The 18319-nt window shown below is 35.0% G+C and overlaps 1 protein-coding gene across 1 annotated transcript; it reads left to right on the plus strand.

The window, feature by feature from the left end:
* The first annotated feature begins 716 nt into the window (after positions 1–716).
* Positions 717–11771, plus strand: e2f1 (E2F transcription factor 1). Its single transcript, XM_082145672.1, has 7 exons — positions 717–1922; positions 3561–3663; positions 4128–4347; positions 5666–5816; positions 7858–7974; positions 8180–8396; positions 9587–11771. The coding sequence occupies exons 1-7, from the start codon at positions 1686–1688 to the stop codon at positions 9829–9831; spliced, it is 1290 nt and encodes a 429-aa protein (XP_082001798.1). The 5' UTR covers positions 717–1685; the 3' UTR covers positions 9832–11771.
* Positions 11772–18319: the final 6548 nt, after the last annotated feature.

Below are 18319 nucleotides of genomic sequence, written 5' to 3' on the forward strand. Positions count from 1 at the left end.
AACCCTAAACCAAACCTTAACCCTAACAACCTCTTATTATAGTGAAAGTATATAGTTAATTACTATTAGTTAGTGCTTAATTGTATTACACTTTAACAAGGACACGTTAAAATAAAGTGTTACTAAGATGTCAATATTTTTTATACATAAAGGAATTTCGCATTTGCGGTGAATTAAAGCTTTAATAATCTTTAAATACACATTTTAATAAATTACGATTACATGTGGAATAGATTAATATATATTTAATTAGTCTAAAGCATCTTTCTAATTTGTGTCAAAACTACATGATTTAAATCTCTCTTTTTTGTATTTGATATAAAGTTAATGTTGAGATCACATAGACTAATACAATTTACAACAATTTTATAATTAGGGACCCAAAAAGCTTTATTACACGATTAGATAAAAAGATAAGCAAGACGGTTCTTTATTTCTATATCTATTTATAATGACATTTTCAACTGATTGAAGTGACTTTCATAACGATGTTGTTTATCTATCACCATTACTTAAAATAAAATAAAATAAATCAAAAGGCGTGCGTGAAAATGTAGTTTTCCATTCAAACAACTTTTACTTTTAAAACAAAATAACGCAAAGAGGGACAAAACAGGACGCCGTTGAGTGACAGCTGCTCCAGCCAACCAACGGCCTGGGAACTCTGACGCGAGGCGCGCAGGACGCAACTTCTCAGCCAATCAGTGGGCGGAACACTGGCACGTGCCAGTTTCGCGGCAAAAAAGATTTGGCGCGTAAAGCTTAGAGCAGGTTCCGATCAGCTGGAACACAAAAAAACAACAACAACAAAAGTGATTCCGGTCGCGTCGCGCGCAGGGACCGTCGGACCGCACCTTCCCTCTGTTTCAATGGATTTCAGCATTAAATGAGCGAGGATCTGGGTATTATTTGGAAGTTATTGACAATACTTCCTGGATGGAGTCATTAAAAAGGACAAAAGCGAAGGATATTTTGGATTAAAGTGTCAGATGAGTGAAGAAACCGGACTTTGGCTTTGTTCAGCATCTGGATCGGGTTATACTCTTATTTTTACTTCATCTACAGCCATTTTACCATTTTAATTACACCTTTCTAGCACGTTTACCAATGCTCACATGAGAACAAACTTTGTTTCTCTTGAAAATATCGCAACAACATCAATAATTTTGAAGATTATACTGAATGCTTCCATGTTTTATGCACTTTAAAAGTTGAATCTGCATTGCATTTTGTTTGTGATGTTGTTTATTTATAGTGAACTCTATTTGTTATGCTTTGCTGCCATTTTCAAAAGCACTTCCTTAAACTAAAGATTCACAACTATAAACTCATCATGCATGTGAAAAACATCTGAAATGTTTCTAAATAACATGCATAGTCTAATCCTTAACTTTGACTAAAGTAAAGTGGATATTTTTGTTTTGCACACTGAAGTTGACCTACATTTCTGGCCTTGTGGTTTGGGAGTCTCACCCATATGTTCAGCCAAGGCCTGTTGTTAACATGCTTGTCAGTGTGCACTTGTGTGAAACCTGTCAGAACATGGTTTTCCCATCTCCACTGAGTCCAGTGCTCTCTCTAGTGCATGCATTTTAAAAAAGCAAGCCGTTCCCATGCACTGAAGGCCACCATCAGGATTGAAAATAAACCGAGAGCCCAAGTAACCCCTGCTGTTTTAGCACGATATGTCTGAGAGTTTTATATCGGGTCAGACCTCGGAGGATCTGCTGGCTGATTTCGAGTCTCTCTTGAACAATGGCAGCATTGATCTTAGTGAAGATCATCAAATCGTCATCATCTCCACCCCGGGCACGGCCTCGACCAGCACTGCCACGGGGGACTTCTTGCTGTTCGCCACCCCACATCACAGCGCCAGCGCCAGCACAACCCTGGACAGGAGACCCGCTCTGGGACGACCACCGGTACAGCGCCAGGCTTTAGTGCATTACACCTGTGTGAACTACAGCCTTTGGGGTTACACCTCAGATTCAATCAATCAATCAATCATTTATTTCTTGATTATGTTTAAAACAGAACCAAAGTGCTTTACAAAGAATAAAAAAACCCAAAATAAGTAATACGCAATCAATAAGAATAAAAGAGAAACCCAGGATGACAAACTATGGAGTGTTAAAAGTAGTCCAGTCATTTTATTAAAAAAGGTTGAACAAATTGCAACAGAAGAAAATTCAACTGATTTTGTATCTTCAATATGTCCTGAGTAAGGGAAAAAAAGCCCAGAAGAATCCCATTAGGGGAAAGACCCAAATATACCCTATTCATACGCCTATTCATTCTTTTACTCACGTGAATGGAGTACAAATTGTAACCTTTAGATATCACCATGAAAATTACTGAGTTAATTACTTGCATCAAGACAAACACAAAATGTATTACAAGTTTTTTGAAATTGTTTGTTAACATGGACAAACGTGTATGTGCTAATTGGCATAAATACCACAACAGAACTAAACATTAGGTCTAGCCAGGTGAACATGTCTTGTTGAATCTTGTTGACACATAACAGTAAAATACTTGATGTTAAGGTCTGAATGGAACCCATTACGGCTACCCATGAGCATTAATACATAGGGTCAGGAAGAAGTACTTTAGAAACCAGCCTTTATTAATTTTCAAGAGATGGGGTTTGGGGCTGGGTCTGTGGGACAGTTTCTGGGGGACAGTTTCTGTGGGACGAGTCTGAGGGAAGAACATGAGACAATGGTAAGGAGAATGCAGAAGACAAAAGGTAGGTACAATAAAAAGTGAATCCCCAGAAACAGTCCCACAGACCCATCCACAAACCCCATCTCTGCAATAATAATTAATAGGCTAAAGGCTGGTTTAAAGTACTTCTTCCTGACCCTATGTATTAATGCTCATGGGTAGCCTATATGGGTTCCATTCAGACCTTAACATTAAGTATTTTACTGTTATGTGTCAACAAGATTCAACAAGACATGTTCACCTGGCTTTACCCAATGTTTAGATCTGTTGTGGTATTTATGCAAATTAGCACATACGTAATTAGATTATGCACCGTTTGTCCATGTTAACAAACAATTAAAAAAAACTTGTAATACATTTTTTGTTTGTCTTGATGTAAGTAATCAACTCAGTAATTTTCATGGTGATATCTAAAGGTTAAAATTTTTACCCTATTCACGTGAGTAAAAGAATGAATAGGCGTATGAATAGGCTATATTTGGGTCTTTCCCCTAAACTTTCCCCTAATGGGATTCTTCTGGGCTTCTTTTTAACTTACTCAGGACATATTGAGGATACAAAATCAGTAGAGTTTGCTTCTGTTGCAATTTGTTCAAGGTTGACCCCCATTTTGGCTTAAAATGACTGGACTAAAGCCAAGAGTAACTCTTACATTCCATTTTGGAATGTTCACCTTTGGAAGTTCCATTCCATTCCAGATCTGACCTGGTGACCCAAACGCTGTCGTTCATGATGAGTTCAGCTCAGATTAGTAATGGTTTTATGTTGGTATTAAAGTAACATTACTGTTTTATGACATGGATTTGAAGAAGTCATGTGCTGTTTGACTGCAGGTGAAGAGGAAGTTGGATCTAGACAGTGATCACCAGTACATCTGCACATCTCGATCTGCTTCTCATGGACCAGCTCCTCCAGCTACACCCGCTCCACCCAGAGGTACTGACGCTTGCCTGGGGAATGTTCAGGGTCGTTTGAAGTCTCTTCTGCGCACAGAGCCTGTGTTTATTTACACGGGAAAATATGAAATATTATTGCACTTTAAAACAGCTGTTTTCTATGTGAATATATGTTAAAATGTAATGTATTCCTGTGATCATTTCTGCATCATTACTCCGGTCTTCAGTGTCACATGATCCTTCAGAAATCATTCTAATATAATGACTTGATGCTCAAGAAATATTTCTGATTATTATCAATGTTATTTTTTTTTTATGAATGGAAAGACCACTTATAAAATAAAATAAAACATTTATTTGAAATAGAAATCTTTTGTGACATTATAAATGTCCTTAGTGTCACTTTTGATTCATTGAATGCATCCTATCTGAACAGAAGTATTAATGTCCCTCCTCCTCCTGTATGTAAATCTGCTTTTAACATGAAATCTGCGTTTGTTTCAGTCCCTAAACTGGCTACGGAGAAATCCCGCTACGACACGTCTCTGAACCTGACCACGAAGCGGTTCCTGGACCTCCTGGCTCAGTCTCCAGACGGGGTGGTGGACCTGAACTGGGCATCTCAGGTGCTGGACGTCCAGAAGCGGCGCATCTATGACATCACCAACGTCCTGGAGGGAATCCACCTGATCTCCAAGAAGTCCAAGAACAACATTCAGTGGCTGTAGGTCCTCAGAGCGTTAGTGATTCATTCACCAGCGACCGTGTGGTTGTTCATTTGCATGCAGGGTTTGAAGTTAACTCACGCCAAATACGGGTTAAAATCCACTGTGTTGGGTAACGCTGGCTCTCTCCAGACAATTTGGCTTTACTTATTACGTTTACTCACTCTGCTGGGGAAGTTCGTGTAAGACAAATCTGCGCAGATTTAGAGCAAATACTCAACTCGAGTCATCATGATTGCAATCAGAGTATTGCACAGAATCTGCTCATATCTGACTTACTTGAACACACTCGTCACTACACAACAAATAACGGTACGCTTGTTCATCTGCACTGAAGCAATAGCGAAGATTAAAAAGCTTTTGGTTGACAGAAAAGACATTGTTCATTTTCCAACATCCTACATTGTCATTGATCTGTCCTCCTAAAACACATTTTATAGCATGGATGACAGGATTTAGTTTGAATAAGAAATGAATGTATGAAATCCAAATTTTATAATATGTATATTAGGGATGGGACGGTATGAAAATTTCATATCACGATAATAGTGACCAAAATTATCGTGATTATCAATATTATCACGGTTTTGTTAAAACAAGATGAAAGTGTTCAAAAATAACTGATGCTCACACTGAAGACATTTCAACATGTTTTATATTTGAAAATCAACAAACAACAAATAAAACGAGCCGCTCTATGCACTTTTTTAAGCAAGATTATATTCTGTGGCATTTCCTTCCTTAAAATGACCGTCGTCAATAGCAACGCATTATAACGCCGCACATCCATGTATCGCAACGGACGCGCACGCGCTCTCTCGTTTCATTCAAATACAACTTGCCGTCTTGCGTCTCCGGTTTCGATTGTATTGAAAATGAAATCAGAGTTGATTTATTGTTTACTGAGTTTGATAATATTTTTGTGATCATGTAAGATTTAAAACATTAATCTGCCTTCCGCCATTCCTTCTCCAATAAAAAAACAACAACATTACACGCTGCGCCGGAGTCAGCTGGACAGGATTTACAGTGAGTTATTAAAATCGCGATAATCAAACACGGTTTTAATGATAATTCAATTTTAAACGATAATACTAACCATCAGTACATTTTATCGATGGTTTATAGTGAAACTGGTAATCGTCCCATCCCTAATATATATATACAATATGACGTAGTTAATCTGGTTCATTTCTTTTTTCTTTTTTTTTTTTCTTTTTTCTTGGCTAGTAGAAGTTCTGAATGGCCGGTAACTTAAAAATGTGTGTGTCAGTAAATCTCAAGGCCTGTGCATGTGTGTGTTTGCTGTGTTCTCAGGGGGAATCGCATCGACGGGGCGTCCGTGGCCAGGTTTCAGGAGCTCCAGAGGGAAGTGTCCGAGCTCACTGAGGCCGAGGAGAAACTCGACGAGCTCATTAACAAATGCAGCTTACAGCTACGGCTCCTCACAGAGGACACACACAACAAGAAATATCCTTCATCTCAATGGCCCTGTCATACACCCGCTGCAATGCAGGAAAATAAAAGTGTGTTTTGCTAGTTTCAGCCTGACGCAGTTATCATTTTCACGTCCTGCTCCACGTTGTTTAAATGCATTTGTGAGCAAATGCATTTGTGCCCCCATAAGTCTGCTGGTCTGGAAACTAGTGTGTTCGGGCGCATTGTTGGACCGTTGCTATTTTGAGGAACAGAAACAGACTGAACCACTGACCAACTCAAACCTGCTCTAAAGTATAGGCGGGTCCACAACGCACACACACTCTGCTTATTACACACACACTCTGCTTATTACACACACACTCTGCTTATTACACACACACACACTCTGCTTATTACACACACACTCCACTTATTACACACACACTCTGCTTATTACACACACACTCCGCTTATTACACACACACACACTCTGCTTATTACACACACAGTCTGCTTATTACACACACACTCTGCTTATTACACACACACTCTGCTTATTACACACACACACACTCTGCTTATTACACACACACTCTGCTTATTACACACACACACTCCGCTTATTACACACACACACACTCTGCTTATTACACACACAGTCTGCTTATTACACACACACTCTGCTTATTACACACACACACCGCTTATTACACACACAGGCACGCGCAGCACCACACAAACTAGCCAAATATATATAAAAAAAAGATTACAATGTAAAAGATTATTATAGTGTACTGTACATAAAGATAAGGTGGAATCCGGCTTGTCCTGTAGATGTTCTGCTTGCGCTTTAACCTCATGCACACACACACAGCTTTAACCTCTCTCACACACACACACACACACACACACACACACACACACACACACACACAGCTTTAACCTCATGCACACACACACACAGCTTTAACCTCTCTCACACACACACACACACACACAGCTTTAACCTCTCTCACACACACACACACACAGCTTTAACCTCTCTCACACACACACAGCTTTTACCTCACACACGAGCAGATCCGTTTGCTCTCTAGAGAAGCGTTCAGTTTTTCTGCTTGCAAACTCCGTCATGTAAATAAAGAATCCACCGTGGCGCGTGCGCAACTGGCTTTTAAAGGGAATGAGAGATGAGACTCTGATTGGTTTATTGCACATTACGCCCAAAACACACCCATTACTCATTAAAGGAGAACTCCGGTCAATTTTAACATTGAGCTCATTTTTTTGTAAATTTGGAGTGCTGTCAGTACAGAGAACAACTACAAAAATCGGTGTTGCCTACACCGTGTTAACCTCTTTTTAAAATTTGCACCCTGTTGACTTCAATGGGGCACGTTTTAAACCTGCTTTTAGCCTCTTAACATCCTTGATGTGTCATTACAAGTGCACAGCCAATGTGAGTGATTCCTTCAGAGTGAACGTGGTGAATCTGACTGCAGTAGATGTGAAAGATATGAATAAAAGTGAAGTTAATTCAGCCAGCGCACATATCTGTATTTACTTCCTGTTTTCGGTTGAAGTCCACAGTAGTCCATTGTCGAGTTCATTAGTTACCTATGGTCACGCGCGTGAACTCGACAATCGACTACTGTGGACTTCAACCGAAAACAGGAAATAAATACAGGTATACAGGTAATTTTAAAAAGAGGATAACACGTGTGTAGGCAACACCGATTTTTGTCGTTGTTCTCTGTACTGACAGCACTCCAAATTTACAAACATTTTTAAAAATTGACCGGAGTTCTCCTTTAAGAATAGAGACAACCCTTTTAGACAATTTTTCCCGTCGTTAAACTTGCAAAAGTGGATTTGGACACGGCCTAAGTGAACTCTAGACCATGCGCTTAGATCGTTAAATAGGGCCCAGTGTGTCGAGGAGAGTGTGATCTGTATTGTCGTCTTTCTTCATGGGTCGGGGTGTAGATTTGAGCCGTTTTGCAGGTCTGGGATTGGGAAGTGAGGATCTGAGCAGCTCGAGGAGACTAACATGTTTAGTATGTGGATAATGTGATCTTTAACGCGAAGTCAAGCTTGGGTACGTCAGATGCCAGGACCTGCGAGATACAGTCGACCCCCCGGACCAGATCATCATGGTGATTCGAGCTCCACCAGAGACACAGATGCAGGTGTCTGAACCCAGTGAGGTCAGCAAACACACACACACACACACTTTTAAATCTGTATGTATATAAAATATGCTGTATACATAAGTTAACTAATATAGACATTAATGGCCATTATAAAATAGTTAAAACTGTTATCAGTCGCTAAAGAGAGTGCCTATATATATCTATAGTAAAATGTCTTGGTCTGTTTAAATGTTTAATTCCTCCTCTGCCTGTGTTTCAGGGTTACCAGATTTCTCTCAAGAGCTCCAAAGGTCCAATCGACGTGTTTCTGTGTCCCGAGGACAGTTCTGGGGTCTGTAGTCCCGTCACTGACTGTAGTCCAGCGAAATCGTCCAATCAGAGCCCCCCGCAGTCTGATCTCGCATCACAGGAAGTGACATCATCAACGCCGACCACTCTCCCCAGCTCCTCCCCCCTGCCTCTCGGCACAGACTCGGGTATGTGTGATCGTTTAAACATGATTGCATCTTAATTTACTACAAAAAATTGTTGGCTTGTTTGTCACTTTAGCAAAACAAATACCAATTTTGCCTGATTTACTGAATTTTAGTAAGTGTTACATTTTCCGAATGTATAATTTTTAAACATTTTATTATATATATTTAGAGAAAACATGGTAAATATAAATGTAACTCTTATATAGGAGTTTTAACATTGAATCTAAATTTTAACATGTAAAGTCCAATTATAAATATTAAAGGTATTTTAAAATTAAAAATAAATGTTTTATTAAAAGTAAATCTTAATCATAAATGTTAAATCCAAATATAAAATGTGTGACTTAAATTCAAATTAACACGTACATTTATGTGAAATTATTTTCCAAATGTACATATTAAAGGTATTTTTAAATATTGAATATGTGATGTTAAATATAAATCTTTAGGCATGAATGTTAAATCCAAATAACATTTGTGATTTACATTTAGATTTTAAATAATTATAAATGCAAATTCCAAATTTACACATCAAAGGAATTTTAAAATATGAAATATAAATGTGATGATTTTAAATGCAAATCCTGGGCATAAATGTTAAATTCAAATATAACATTTGTGATTTTACATTTTAAATTTTTTTACACACACACACACACATATATATATATGTGTGTATAATTTATGTTTACACACGTATACATGTATACAAATAATGTATACAAATGTATACAAATAAATTTATGTATACAAATAATTTATGTATTTATTTATTTATTTATTTATTAATCGCATCCAAAATAAAAGTTTGTGTTTACATAATATATGTGTGTTTGCTGTGTATAATTATTTTGTATATATAAATACACACACATGCATGTATATATTTAAGATTTTTTTATTTATATATAAAATATTAATGTTTATAATATAACAAATTATGTATATAAATAAATATATATATATTTATATGTATATATATGTATATAAATTCTATTTTAAATGTATAAAAATAAAAGCCTTTTGAACGCTGTGCCGTTTCATGAAAAATATTAAATGTACTATTATACAACAATTAATAATTAACGCTCTGATTGTTTACATTTCACTTTGTTATAAATGATCCAAAAATAATTTTCTTCCCAAAATGATTTTAATTTCCCCTTTTCTTGAATCCCTGATGATTTCAGAGTCGTTTCTGGACTCGTTTCCTGGCATCTGCGGGATGCCAGATTTCGACTTGTCTCCCCTGGGCTCGTCGGAGTTCCTGCTGGAGCGGAGCGGGTCTTCGGACGCCATCGGCCTCGCGCTCGACGGCTTCATCTGTCTCTCTCCTCCTCACAGTCAGGACTATCACTTCGGCCTGGAGGATCACGAGGGCGTCAGCGAGCTGTTCGACTGCGACTTCAGCGACCTCGGCCCTCTCGAGTTCTGACGGGCCGATCCCAGTGTGAAACCGGTTTCACATCGCTTCACTTTTGAATTCAGATTTGCTCGAAACGCTGCCATTTAATTTATTAATAGAAACAAGTCACCTTACAATCTCTTATGTTTATTTGAATTGATTGTACATCTAATGTCGTCAGGAAGGTTTTAGGACGTCGAACTGGATAGAGTTTGAATATAAACTGACAGGTTTTATGGACTATTTCTCAGGTGAGTGATTACGTGCTAGTTACCGTATGTGTTTAGGGTCGGGTTATGTTGCATAGGTTGATTATGCAATGCTGCGCGATAATCAATCCGTCATCGCTCGCACGGTGTCCGAGAGGATTTACAGAAAATGAACTTTTCACAGTCCGAGTTATGAGATCGATTATTTCATTTCTAATCACAATTCTATTCACGTGTTCTGTACAAATGTTCATCATGTCACAGATTCTCTCGCGTTCATGAGTTTTGCATTATGTGTGCAGGCTTGTGTGATTTTATCATTGTTACAGGAGACGTTCTGTATTTATTTGCATTCAAATCTGATCCTGGTACAGTAAATTTCCCCAGTTATATATATATATATATTAGTGCTGGGCAACGATTAATCGCATCCAAAATAAAAGTTGTGTTTACATAATATATATGTGTGTGTACTGTGTATAATTATTTTGTATATATAAATACACACACATGCATGTATATATTTAAGAAATACTTGCATGTATTAATATATTATCTATAAATATATATAAATAACACATTTTTCTTAAATATATACATGCATGTTTGTGTATTTATGTATACAAAATAATTATACACAGTACACACATATATATTATGTAAACAACTTTTATTTTGGATGGGATTAATCATGATTTATTTTGTTTGTTGATTTTTCCTGTGCATGTGTGTAAAAATTCATATCCTTTCCAGCCTTATCTTAAATATTAATCTTTATATTTAAAAAAAAAAAAAAGCACTATGTTTTTGTTTTTATTCCTACTAGGATTCCCTGTTGTCCAAGTGTAGAAATATGTATTTTCGTACTGGAGTTGTTCTTTTGTCCAGCGTTTTGGGTGTTTTAGAGTCGTTATTCCACTTAAATCGTGCTATTAGCTACAGAATGTCAGACGAAGTATATATATATATATGTCATTTGAAAGGATTATAATGATATAATGCCATTTTAGTGGAATATATAAATGCATTTTGGTAAAGTAGGTTTGATTATAAAGGGCTCTGAAGTTCATGAGGACAATGTTTGATAAGCTCTTCATTTTATAAGTGTATAATTTAATGCAAATTGAGCTTTTGCATGTAGATTTTTCTGGGATTTGCTTTATTCTGTTTTCTGAAGGCAGCTTTTTGTCTTTTGGTTGAATGTGTCTTTTTGTCTATTTGGACAGAGACATAGCTGTGTAAATCATAAATGTGCATGTGTATGAGTTCTAGTTTTGTGTGATTTGATGTTTAGTTTTATGATTTTGTTGTTTTGTGAGGTCGAGTTGTCTGGGACAATTCTTATGACCGGATCAAGTGCTTCGGTGAGTGTGATTCGTGTTTATGTGGTTGTACAATTAGCAATATTTTTGTAATAGGGCTTTTTTTGCATAATTGGTTTACCTGTTTACTTTATATAAACCACTTTAAAAGTGGCCATCAGCGAAACGAACGTGTGTAGACTTTTAAAATTAAGTACAAATAAAATCTGATTTTGAACTAAAGTCCATTTATATTGACTCGGGAATTATGTTTTTAAATTCCAGTTGCAGTGTTTTTAGTTGTAAAGGTTTGAAGTTTAAGATGTGTATTTGTTGAGCACTGATAGTTTCAGCAGCAGAAGGGATGATGATGATGTTTGTGATGTCAATATTATAGATTATCATATTGATGGATTGTCTTTGTTCTGACAACATGAATAAACCTTTTGACCTAAAATCACTCATGATCTTGCAGAATATTTTTTCTTAACATCTGATGTGATGCTGTAACTGCCCTGAATGCTCTTCTATAAGATCATTTTAATGGTTTAAATCAAATGTATCTTGTGTTTGCGTGAGGATAAACCTACTTGACATGTAATTTAGGTTTAAAAGGCAGTATAAAGATGTTTATTCTGAGAGATACTGAACATTTCCATCAAAATTGATGATGCAATGCTGGTTTTGTTATCCATGTCATTCCAAAGTCATGTTTGTTGCAAGTATTTTTAACTTTTAGTTTTTAATTGTTTTAATTGTAACTCAATTTTTAATTGTTATGTTTTATCATCGTTGGCTATTTCTGGAATAACACATACTGCTCATACTTGTCTAGCATACAGTGTAAGTGCAAATCATTCATTATAACATCAACTTTGTTAACTTATGTACTAGCATACAGTTACACGCAATGCGTGTATAAACTAAGCTATCAGGCTAATAAGGTAACTGTATGCTATGCTAGTACATAAATGAACAAATACAGACATTAATGGTCATTATAACCTAGTTAAACAGCATTTATCATAACATTTTGTAGGAACTGTAATCAGTTAATAATAATCTGTAATCTATTAAAAGTAATTTTGGGGTCCTAATGGAGACCTGATTTCGACGAGGACCTGATTTGTTGTTTTTCAATGTAAACGCGGTAGACGGACGGTTTTTCCAAGTTAAAAGTAGTTCAGCTTTTAAAAAACGCCTCGAGAACTTGACTTGCACATGTTTTCGCTTCACTGACCTGCGTCTCGTGTTTTAAACCGAGAAAAATGTGAGAAAATGCCAAAATGTGAGACAATTTAACACATAATTGCTTTTAAAAATGCAAAATAATTATTCATAGTGACAATGTTGCATACGTTTATTGTTGCATACAGTTGTACACTACTTTTTACAAAATATTAAGCATTAAACAGTGTATACTGTGTGTAAACAGCCTTTGAATGGTATTATGTATCTGAAACTGTAAAGACATTAATGACCAGCAGATGGCGCGCTCTTATCAAACACTCATCTGGCAGGAGTTTAAACTCGCCCTTACTAATAATAATAATCAGATGGAAATATAAAGTTGTTTATATATATATATCCATGTGACCTCACAGTCCAGTACAACCAGTCAGGTTGATTTAGTCAGCGAATGATTAACCTGCAGGTGCAAATAATTACCCTCATTAAAACTGGACCATTAATAAATAAACCTCACATTGCTAATTTCTCTGTGCCGAGTAATGGCTAATTTGAATTTCCCTCTGGGTTGTAATATGCGGTTATGAGGACTCAGGCGAAGGGCCGGTGCTGTTTTCTCCTCTACAGAACCTGCGGATGGAGGAGTTTAATACAGACAGAGAAAAATAACATGGACATCAGTGAACACACACTCAGTCTGAGCTCACGTTTGCTGATAAATCATGTTTGTCCTGTGAAACATCTGACCTCTGACCTAGAGTCACTAGACACCTTCATCCTCTCTCTCTCTCTCTCTCTCTCTCTCTCTCTCTCTCTCTCTCTCTCTCTCTCTCTCTCTCTCTCTCTCTCTCTCTCTCTCGTGTAAAGCAGAGGAAGGTTACCTTTACGCCCTATTGTCACATATCATCATGAAACATTTGCAGTAATCAAACTCGGCAACCCAAAAAGATTACAGCTAAAAAAAAAAAAGTCTTTAATGGTGTTATTGTTCTCCATCTTCTTCTGAGTTCTTCTCAAATCATTCCCCATCCATTTCTCAATCTTCCAGAAGAGCATGTTGCAACAACATGACATGAGATCTATGTTGCGGAGGAATCATTTATTCTGAAGCAACTGTTTTGTCTCTTTAATGACTTTAATGAGTCCAAGTATTATTAGAGTGTGTTTTCACTCAATGACGCGTTTCTTGACCGGAGTTCACTCTCTCACCGCTTGGTGGCGCTATTGAGCCACTTCTGCTTTTGCACCATATAAAACATCTCAGTGTCATTCAGTCTCAGGTCAAAGTTGAGCACACACACACATTTACTCTACATTAAACACCACAATTTCCATTTCACGACTCATTTACAATCAAATGCATCCTAAACGACCCTGGTATCATTCATACATCATCCGGGCCGTACAGTATATCTGCTCAAGGTAGAACCTAAAATAATGAGATCTATAACGTATATTTCATACTTTTGGTTCACTGACAGGCTGCACAAATCATTTATAGTCTCCCGCTCACACACAGAGCAGTATATCAGAGGAGGATGTGAAATGATCCAATAGAAATATGCTACTATATATATATATGTATGTACAGTCAAACCAAAAGTTATTCAGACACCTTCAACATTTCTCACATTATCACAGTTTATTCGCTATAGTTTAGAAAATGGTAATAAGATATGAGTTATCAAATCAGTTGATATTTCACTGGTTTTGTCCGTCCTTCTGTTAGACTCTCACTGATGAATTATGATGAATATCTGTCAGCTGTTAAATTTAACTACACAATTACATAATACCAGTTTAGCTCAAACAATCGCCAAGCAATGCTTCATTTTGTTCAGTCTGTGTGTGAAAAGAGCATTAGCAATTAAAGAAAAAATAACTTTTGCAAAACATGATCAGGTCAAAGTGTCGGAAGAATTTTTGCTCCCACATTTGAATAAATGTTACTGATAGTCGCTGTATGAAGAATTGTGGGTATAATATGTCACAGTTTACTTCATTTTGCTCTCCTCACTTACATAAATGAACTATAGGCCTAATGTCCAATCAAAAATGATATCTGGTGTCTGAATAATTTTTGGTTTGACTATATATATATATATATATATATATATATATATATATATATATATATATATATATATATATGCAAATATGAATAATATACCTGCAAACACAGAATTCAATTGATCTGCATTTGGACTGGTTTCTTTCACGTGGATGCATGTGAAATTTAAATCACAATTTATTTATTTCAAAAAGTACCATAACGGTAGGCCTATTGTGAGATATGCATTGGCTTACATGCATGAAAATGACATTCAGACATTTGAAATACTTAGAATAACATCATGTTAATGGCCTTGCTTGTTTGCTCTGATAATGCCGTGGTTAAATCATGTCTCAGATCATGCAGTTCATCAGCGTGAGCAGAATCAGCTGATCAGATGCATCATGATTTGCTGATGGGTTGTGGCTTGTGTGATATTGACAGTGTTTCAGATGTTCAGTGATGTGAACACACAGATTTGTGGAGGGATAATCAGACTTCCAAGCTCGCTGATTTCCAGACAAATTAAATGTCAAGGGAAACGGGATTCGCTCGAGTACTTTGAAAAGCTGAGACCATCATAAATTATTAAGGCCTTCTTTTACTTTTCCCGAGCCTCTGAGATCCGTCATCACGAAGCTCAAGTCTCCCAACTTTATTCCAGAGTGAGAATGAAGTATCAGATCGAGTCAGTATCAGATTTTAAACACGTCCCACAACCTCAACAACCTCGGCACGTAGTCTGACACTTTTTCTTTTTCTTTGAATGATATCTAATACCTTACTGTAGGGGAAAATTGCATTTGTCACTGTCACAGTGCGACAGGAATGAGAAGTGAGAAACCAGTCATGGGAATACAAAAAAAAAAAAAGGGGGGAAAAATAACATAAAAATACTATAAAAACTCGTAAAATAACAAGAATAATAAAATGAAAGGTAAATAAAAAAACATAAAATAATTAACAAAAATAAAATGAAAAGTAAATGACAAAATTAAAATATGATAAAATAGAATAAAAATGAATAACATTAAAATACAATAGAATAAAATGAAATAAAAAGTAAATAACATTAAATAATTATAAAAAAAACATAAAAATTTCATAAAATAGAATAAATTAAAATAAGAAAAGAAAAATAAATAAGATAAGAAAAATACCAAAATAAAATAATTAACAAAAATAAAATGAAAAATTGAACAAAATTTAAATACCATAAAATAGAATAAAGAATAAAAATATAAAAGTAAATAACAATAAAATAAAATAAAATAAAAAAGTAAATGACAAAATAATTAACAGAAAAAAATAAATAAATATAGAACAAAATTTAAATACCATAAAATAGAATAAAGAATAAAAATATAAAAGTAAATAATAACAACAAAATAAAATAAAAATAAAAATAAAAGTAAATGACAAAATAATTAACTAAAATAAAATAAAGATAAAAAATTTAAATAAAATATCAGCATTTTGTAGTTTGACAACCTTGGGCTCAAGGCAGGCTTGAAATGTTAAGTTAAACTGTAAAACTGTAAAAGTATTTCAACACTTAAATACATATTTTGTATTAGGTAACAAAAGTGCTTTAAAATGACCTCAATAAACTGTAAACTGTGCCTGTTTCACTGCCTGATCCACTGGTTGGTGTAAAATACCACCGACATTTCATAAAATAGAATAAATAAAAATAAGAAAATAAAAATAAATAAGATAAGAAAAATAACCAAATAAAATTATTAACAAAAATAAAATGAAAAATAGAACAAAAAAATAAATAAATAATGAACTAAAATAAAATAAAGAACAAAATATTTAAAACATAAAAATAAAAATAAAATAAAATATCAGCATTAAATTCTCTGCAACTTATAGTTTGATAACCTTGGGCTCAAGGCAGGCTTGACATGTTAAGTTAAACTGTAAAACTGTAAAAGTATTCAACACTCAAATACATATTTTGTATTAAGTAACAAAAGTGCTTTAAAAAGCTGTAAACTGTGCCTGTTTCACTGCCTGATCCACTGGTTGGACAGAAACGTTCTTCAGTCAGATTAAAATAGCTGCATTAATTGTGCTCAGTAAATCTGCATGCTTTAGTAGCGCTCAGAAGTGTGTTAACTAGATCTTCCTGACAGCAGTAATGAGTCTATGGTGACCCCATTCATCGCCATTATTAACAGGTCAATACTGGACTCAATATCCCATTATAAACGCAATTGTAATGCGCCGTCGATATTCTGGCCGGCCTGAGCCGTTCATATCTCGTCACATTATAGAAACAACATTCATCTCTTTTCATCTGTGTTTGGAGAGATTACCAATTCCCCATCACAGTTTCACAGACAAAGAGAAAGTTTTAGGGATGTTGTCATATGAATGTTATATGAAACCAGTCATTTGTTTTTTTTTTATATATTTTTGAATTCTATGGAAGCCCAATTCTACTGCATAAGAATTTTAAAAAATCATAATTATCACACAAAATTATGTCATAATTATGAGATAAATAGTCCAAATTGACATAAGTCATGAGATAAAAAGTCAAAATGGTGGGATAAAAATTCATAATTGACAATTATAACAAAAAATCGAATTATGACTTAGCGTTAATGTCAGTTCACCATATAACAATTATGACATTTGATCTAATGATTTTTGACTTTTTATCTCATAATTTAACATAACTTAATATGTCACAATTTTGACTTTTATCTCACAATTATGACATAGTATGTCATACTTTAGAATTTTTTATCACATACTTAAAACAAATTTTTATCGAATAATTTTTCTTTTGTCATAATTTCAATTTTTTTTATCTCATAATTTCATTTTTTTTTATCTATAATTTAGATTTTGTAATAATTTTGACTTTTTAATCTCAATTTAGACTTTTCCCCTCATCACTTTGACTTTATTTCATAATTTCAGCTTTTTATGCCATAAATCTGACTTCGACATTATTTCAGTTTTAGTCATTTTACTTAAATGTAGTATTTTATTTCAATTTCAGTGGTCAATAATGTTATCCCTTCACTTTGATCACCAAAATGACGTATTTAAATGTTTTTTAACCATGTTTTCACCATTCAGCAGAACATTTGCATGATGTAATGTGTGTGTGTCAGTGATGGATGTGTGTGTTTCAGCATCAGGCCTCGGGGCCTCGGGCCCTCGTTATGACCCTCGTCTGAGGAGATGTTATACAGCAGACAGCGTGAGACTCATCGAAGGCAAGTTTATCACAGCACATGTCATTACACACTGAATTCAACATGTATTTTTCATTTCAAAGGATCTTTCACACAGAAATTGAAAATTCAATCTATTTATCTGATGTTACCCAGCATGCTTTGTACCAAAACCAAAAAAAGTTTGATCTGATTGCTGACTGGGAATATGAAAGGGTGTGAAACAGGTTTAGGAGGGTTTTTATAGTTGTATAATATTGCATATGTTACCATTGTTGAGTTGTATAGTCCAACATGTACGAGATTATGCTTTATTTGGAATAGGGTAAGCATACTATTTTTGTGTTATTTAGTATTTATATACTTTATATATCTATTTTGAATTAGCTTTAATTTTTATATTTTTAGTATAATTTTAATGCGTGTTAAGTTTTAGTGCATGATGTTGTTATATACTGATGTCATTTATTTTTTATTTTTAATATCTATGGAAGCCCATTTTTACTGCATAAAAAATTCATGCTTAGGTAAATCATAATTATGACACAATATAAATAGTCAAAATAAGAT

Source organism: Leuciscus leuciscus, assembly GCF_965113295.1.
Source record: "Leuciscus leuciscus genome assembly, chromosome: 18".
NCBI classification, from domain to species: domain Eukaryota; kingdom Metazoa; phylum Chordata; class Actinopteri; order Cypriniformes; family Leuciscidae; genus Leuciscus; species Leuciscus leuciscus.

Coding starts and splice junctions, on each gene's coding strand:
- e2f1 (XM_082145672.1), top strand. CDS start 1,686: ATGTCTGAGAGTTTTATATCGGGTCAGACCTCGGAGGATCTGCTGGCT. Junction 1,923..3,560: donor CCGCTCTGGGACGACCACCG/GTACAGCGCCAG, acceptor GTTTGACTGCAG/GTGAAGAGGAAGTTGGATCT. Junction 4,348..5,665: donor AAGAACAACATTCAGTGGCT/GTAGGTCCTCAG, acceptor CTGTGTTCTCAG/GGGGAATCGCATCGACGGGG.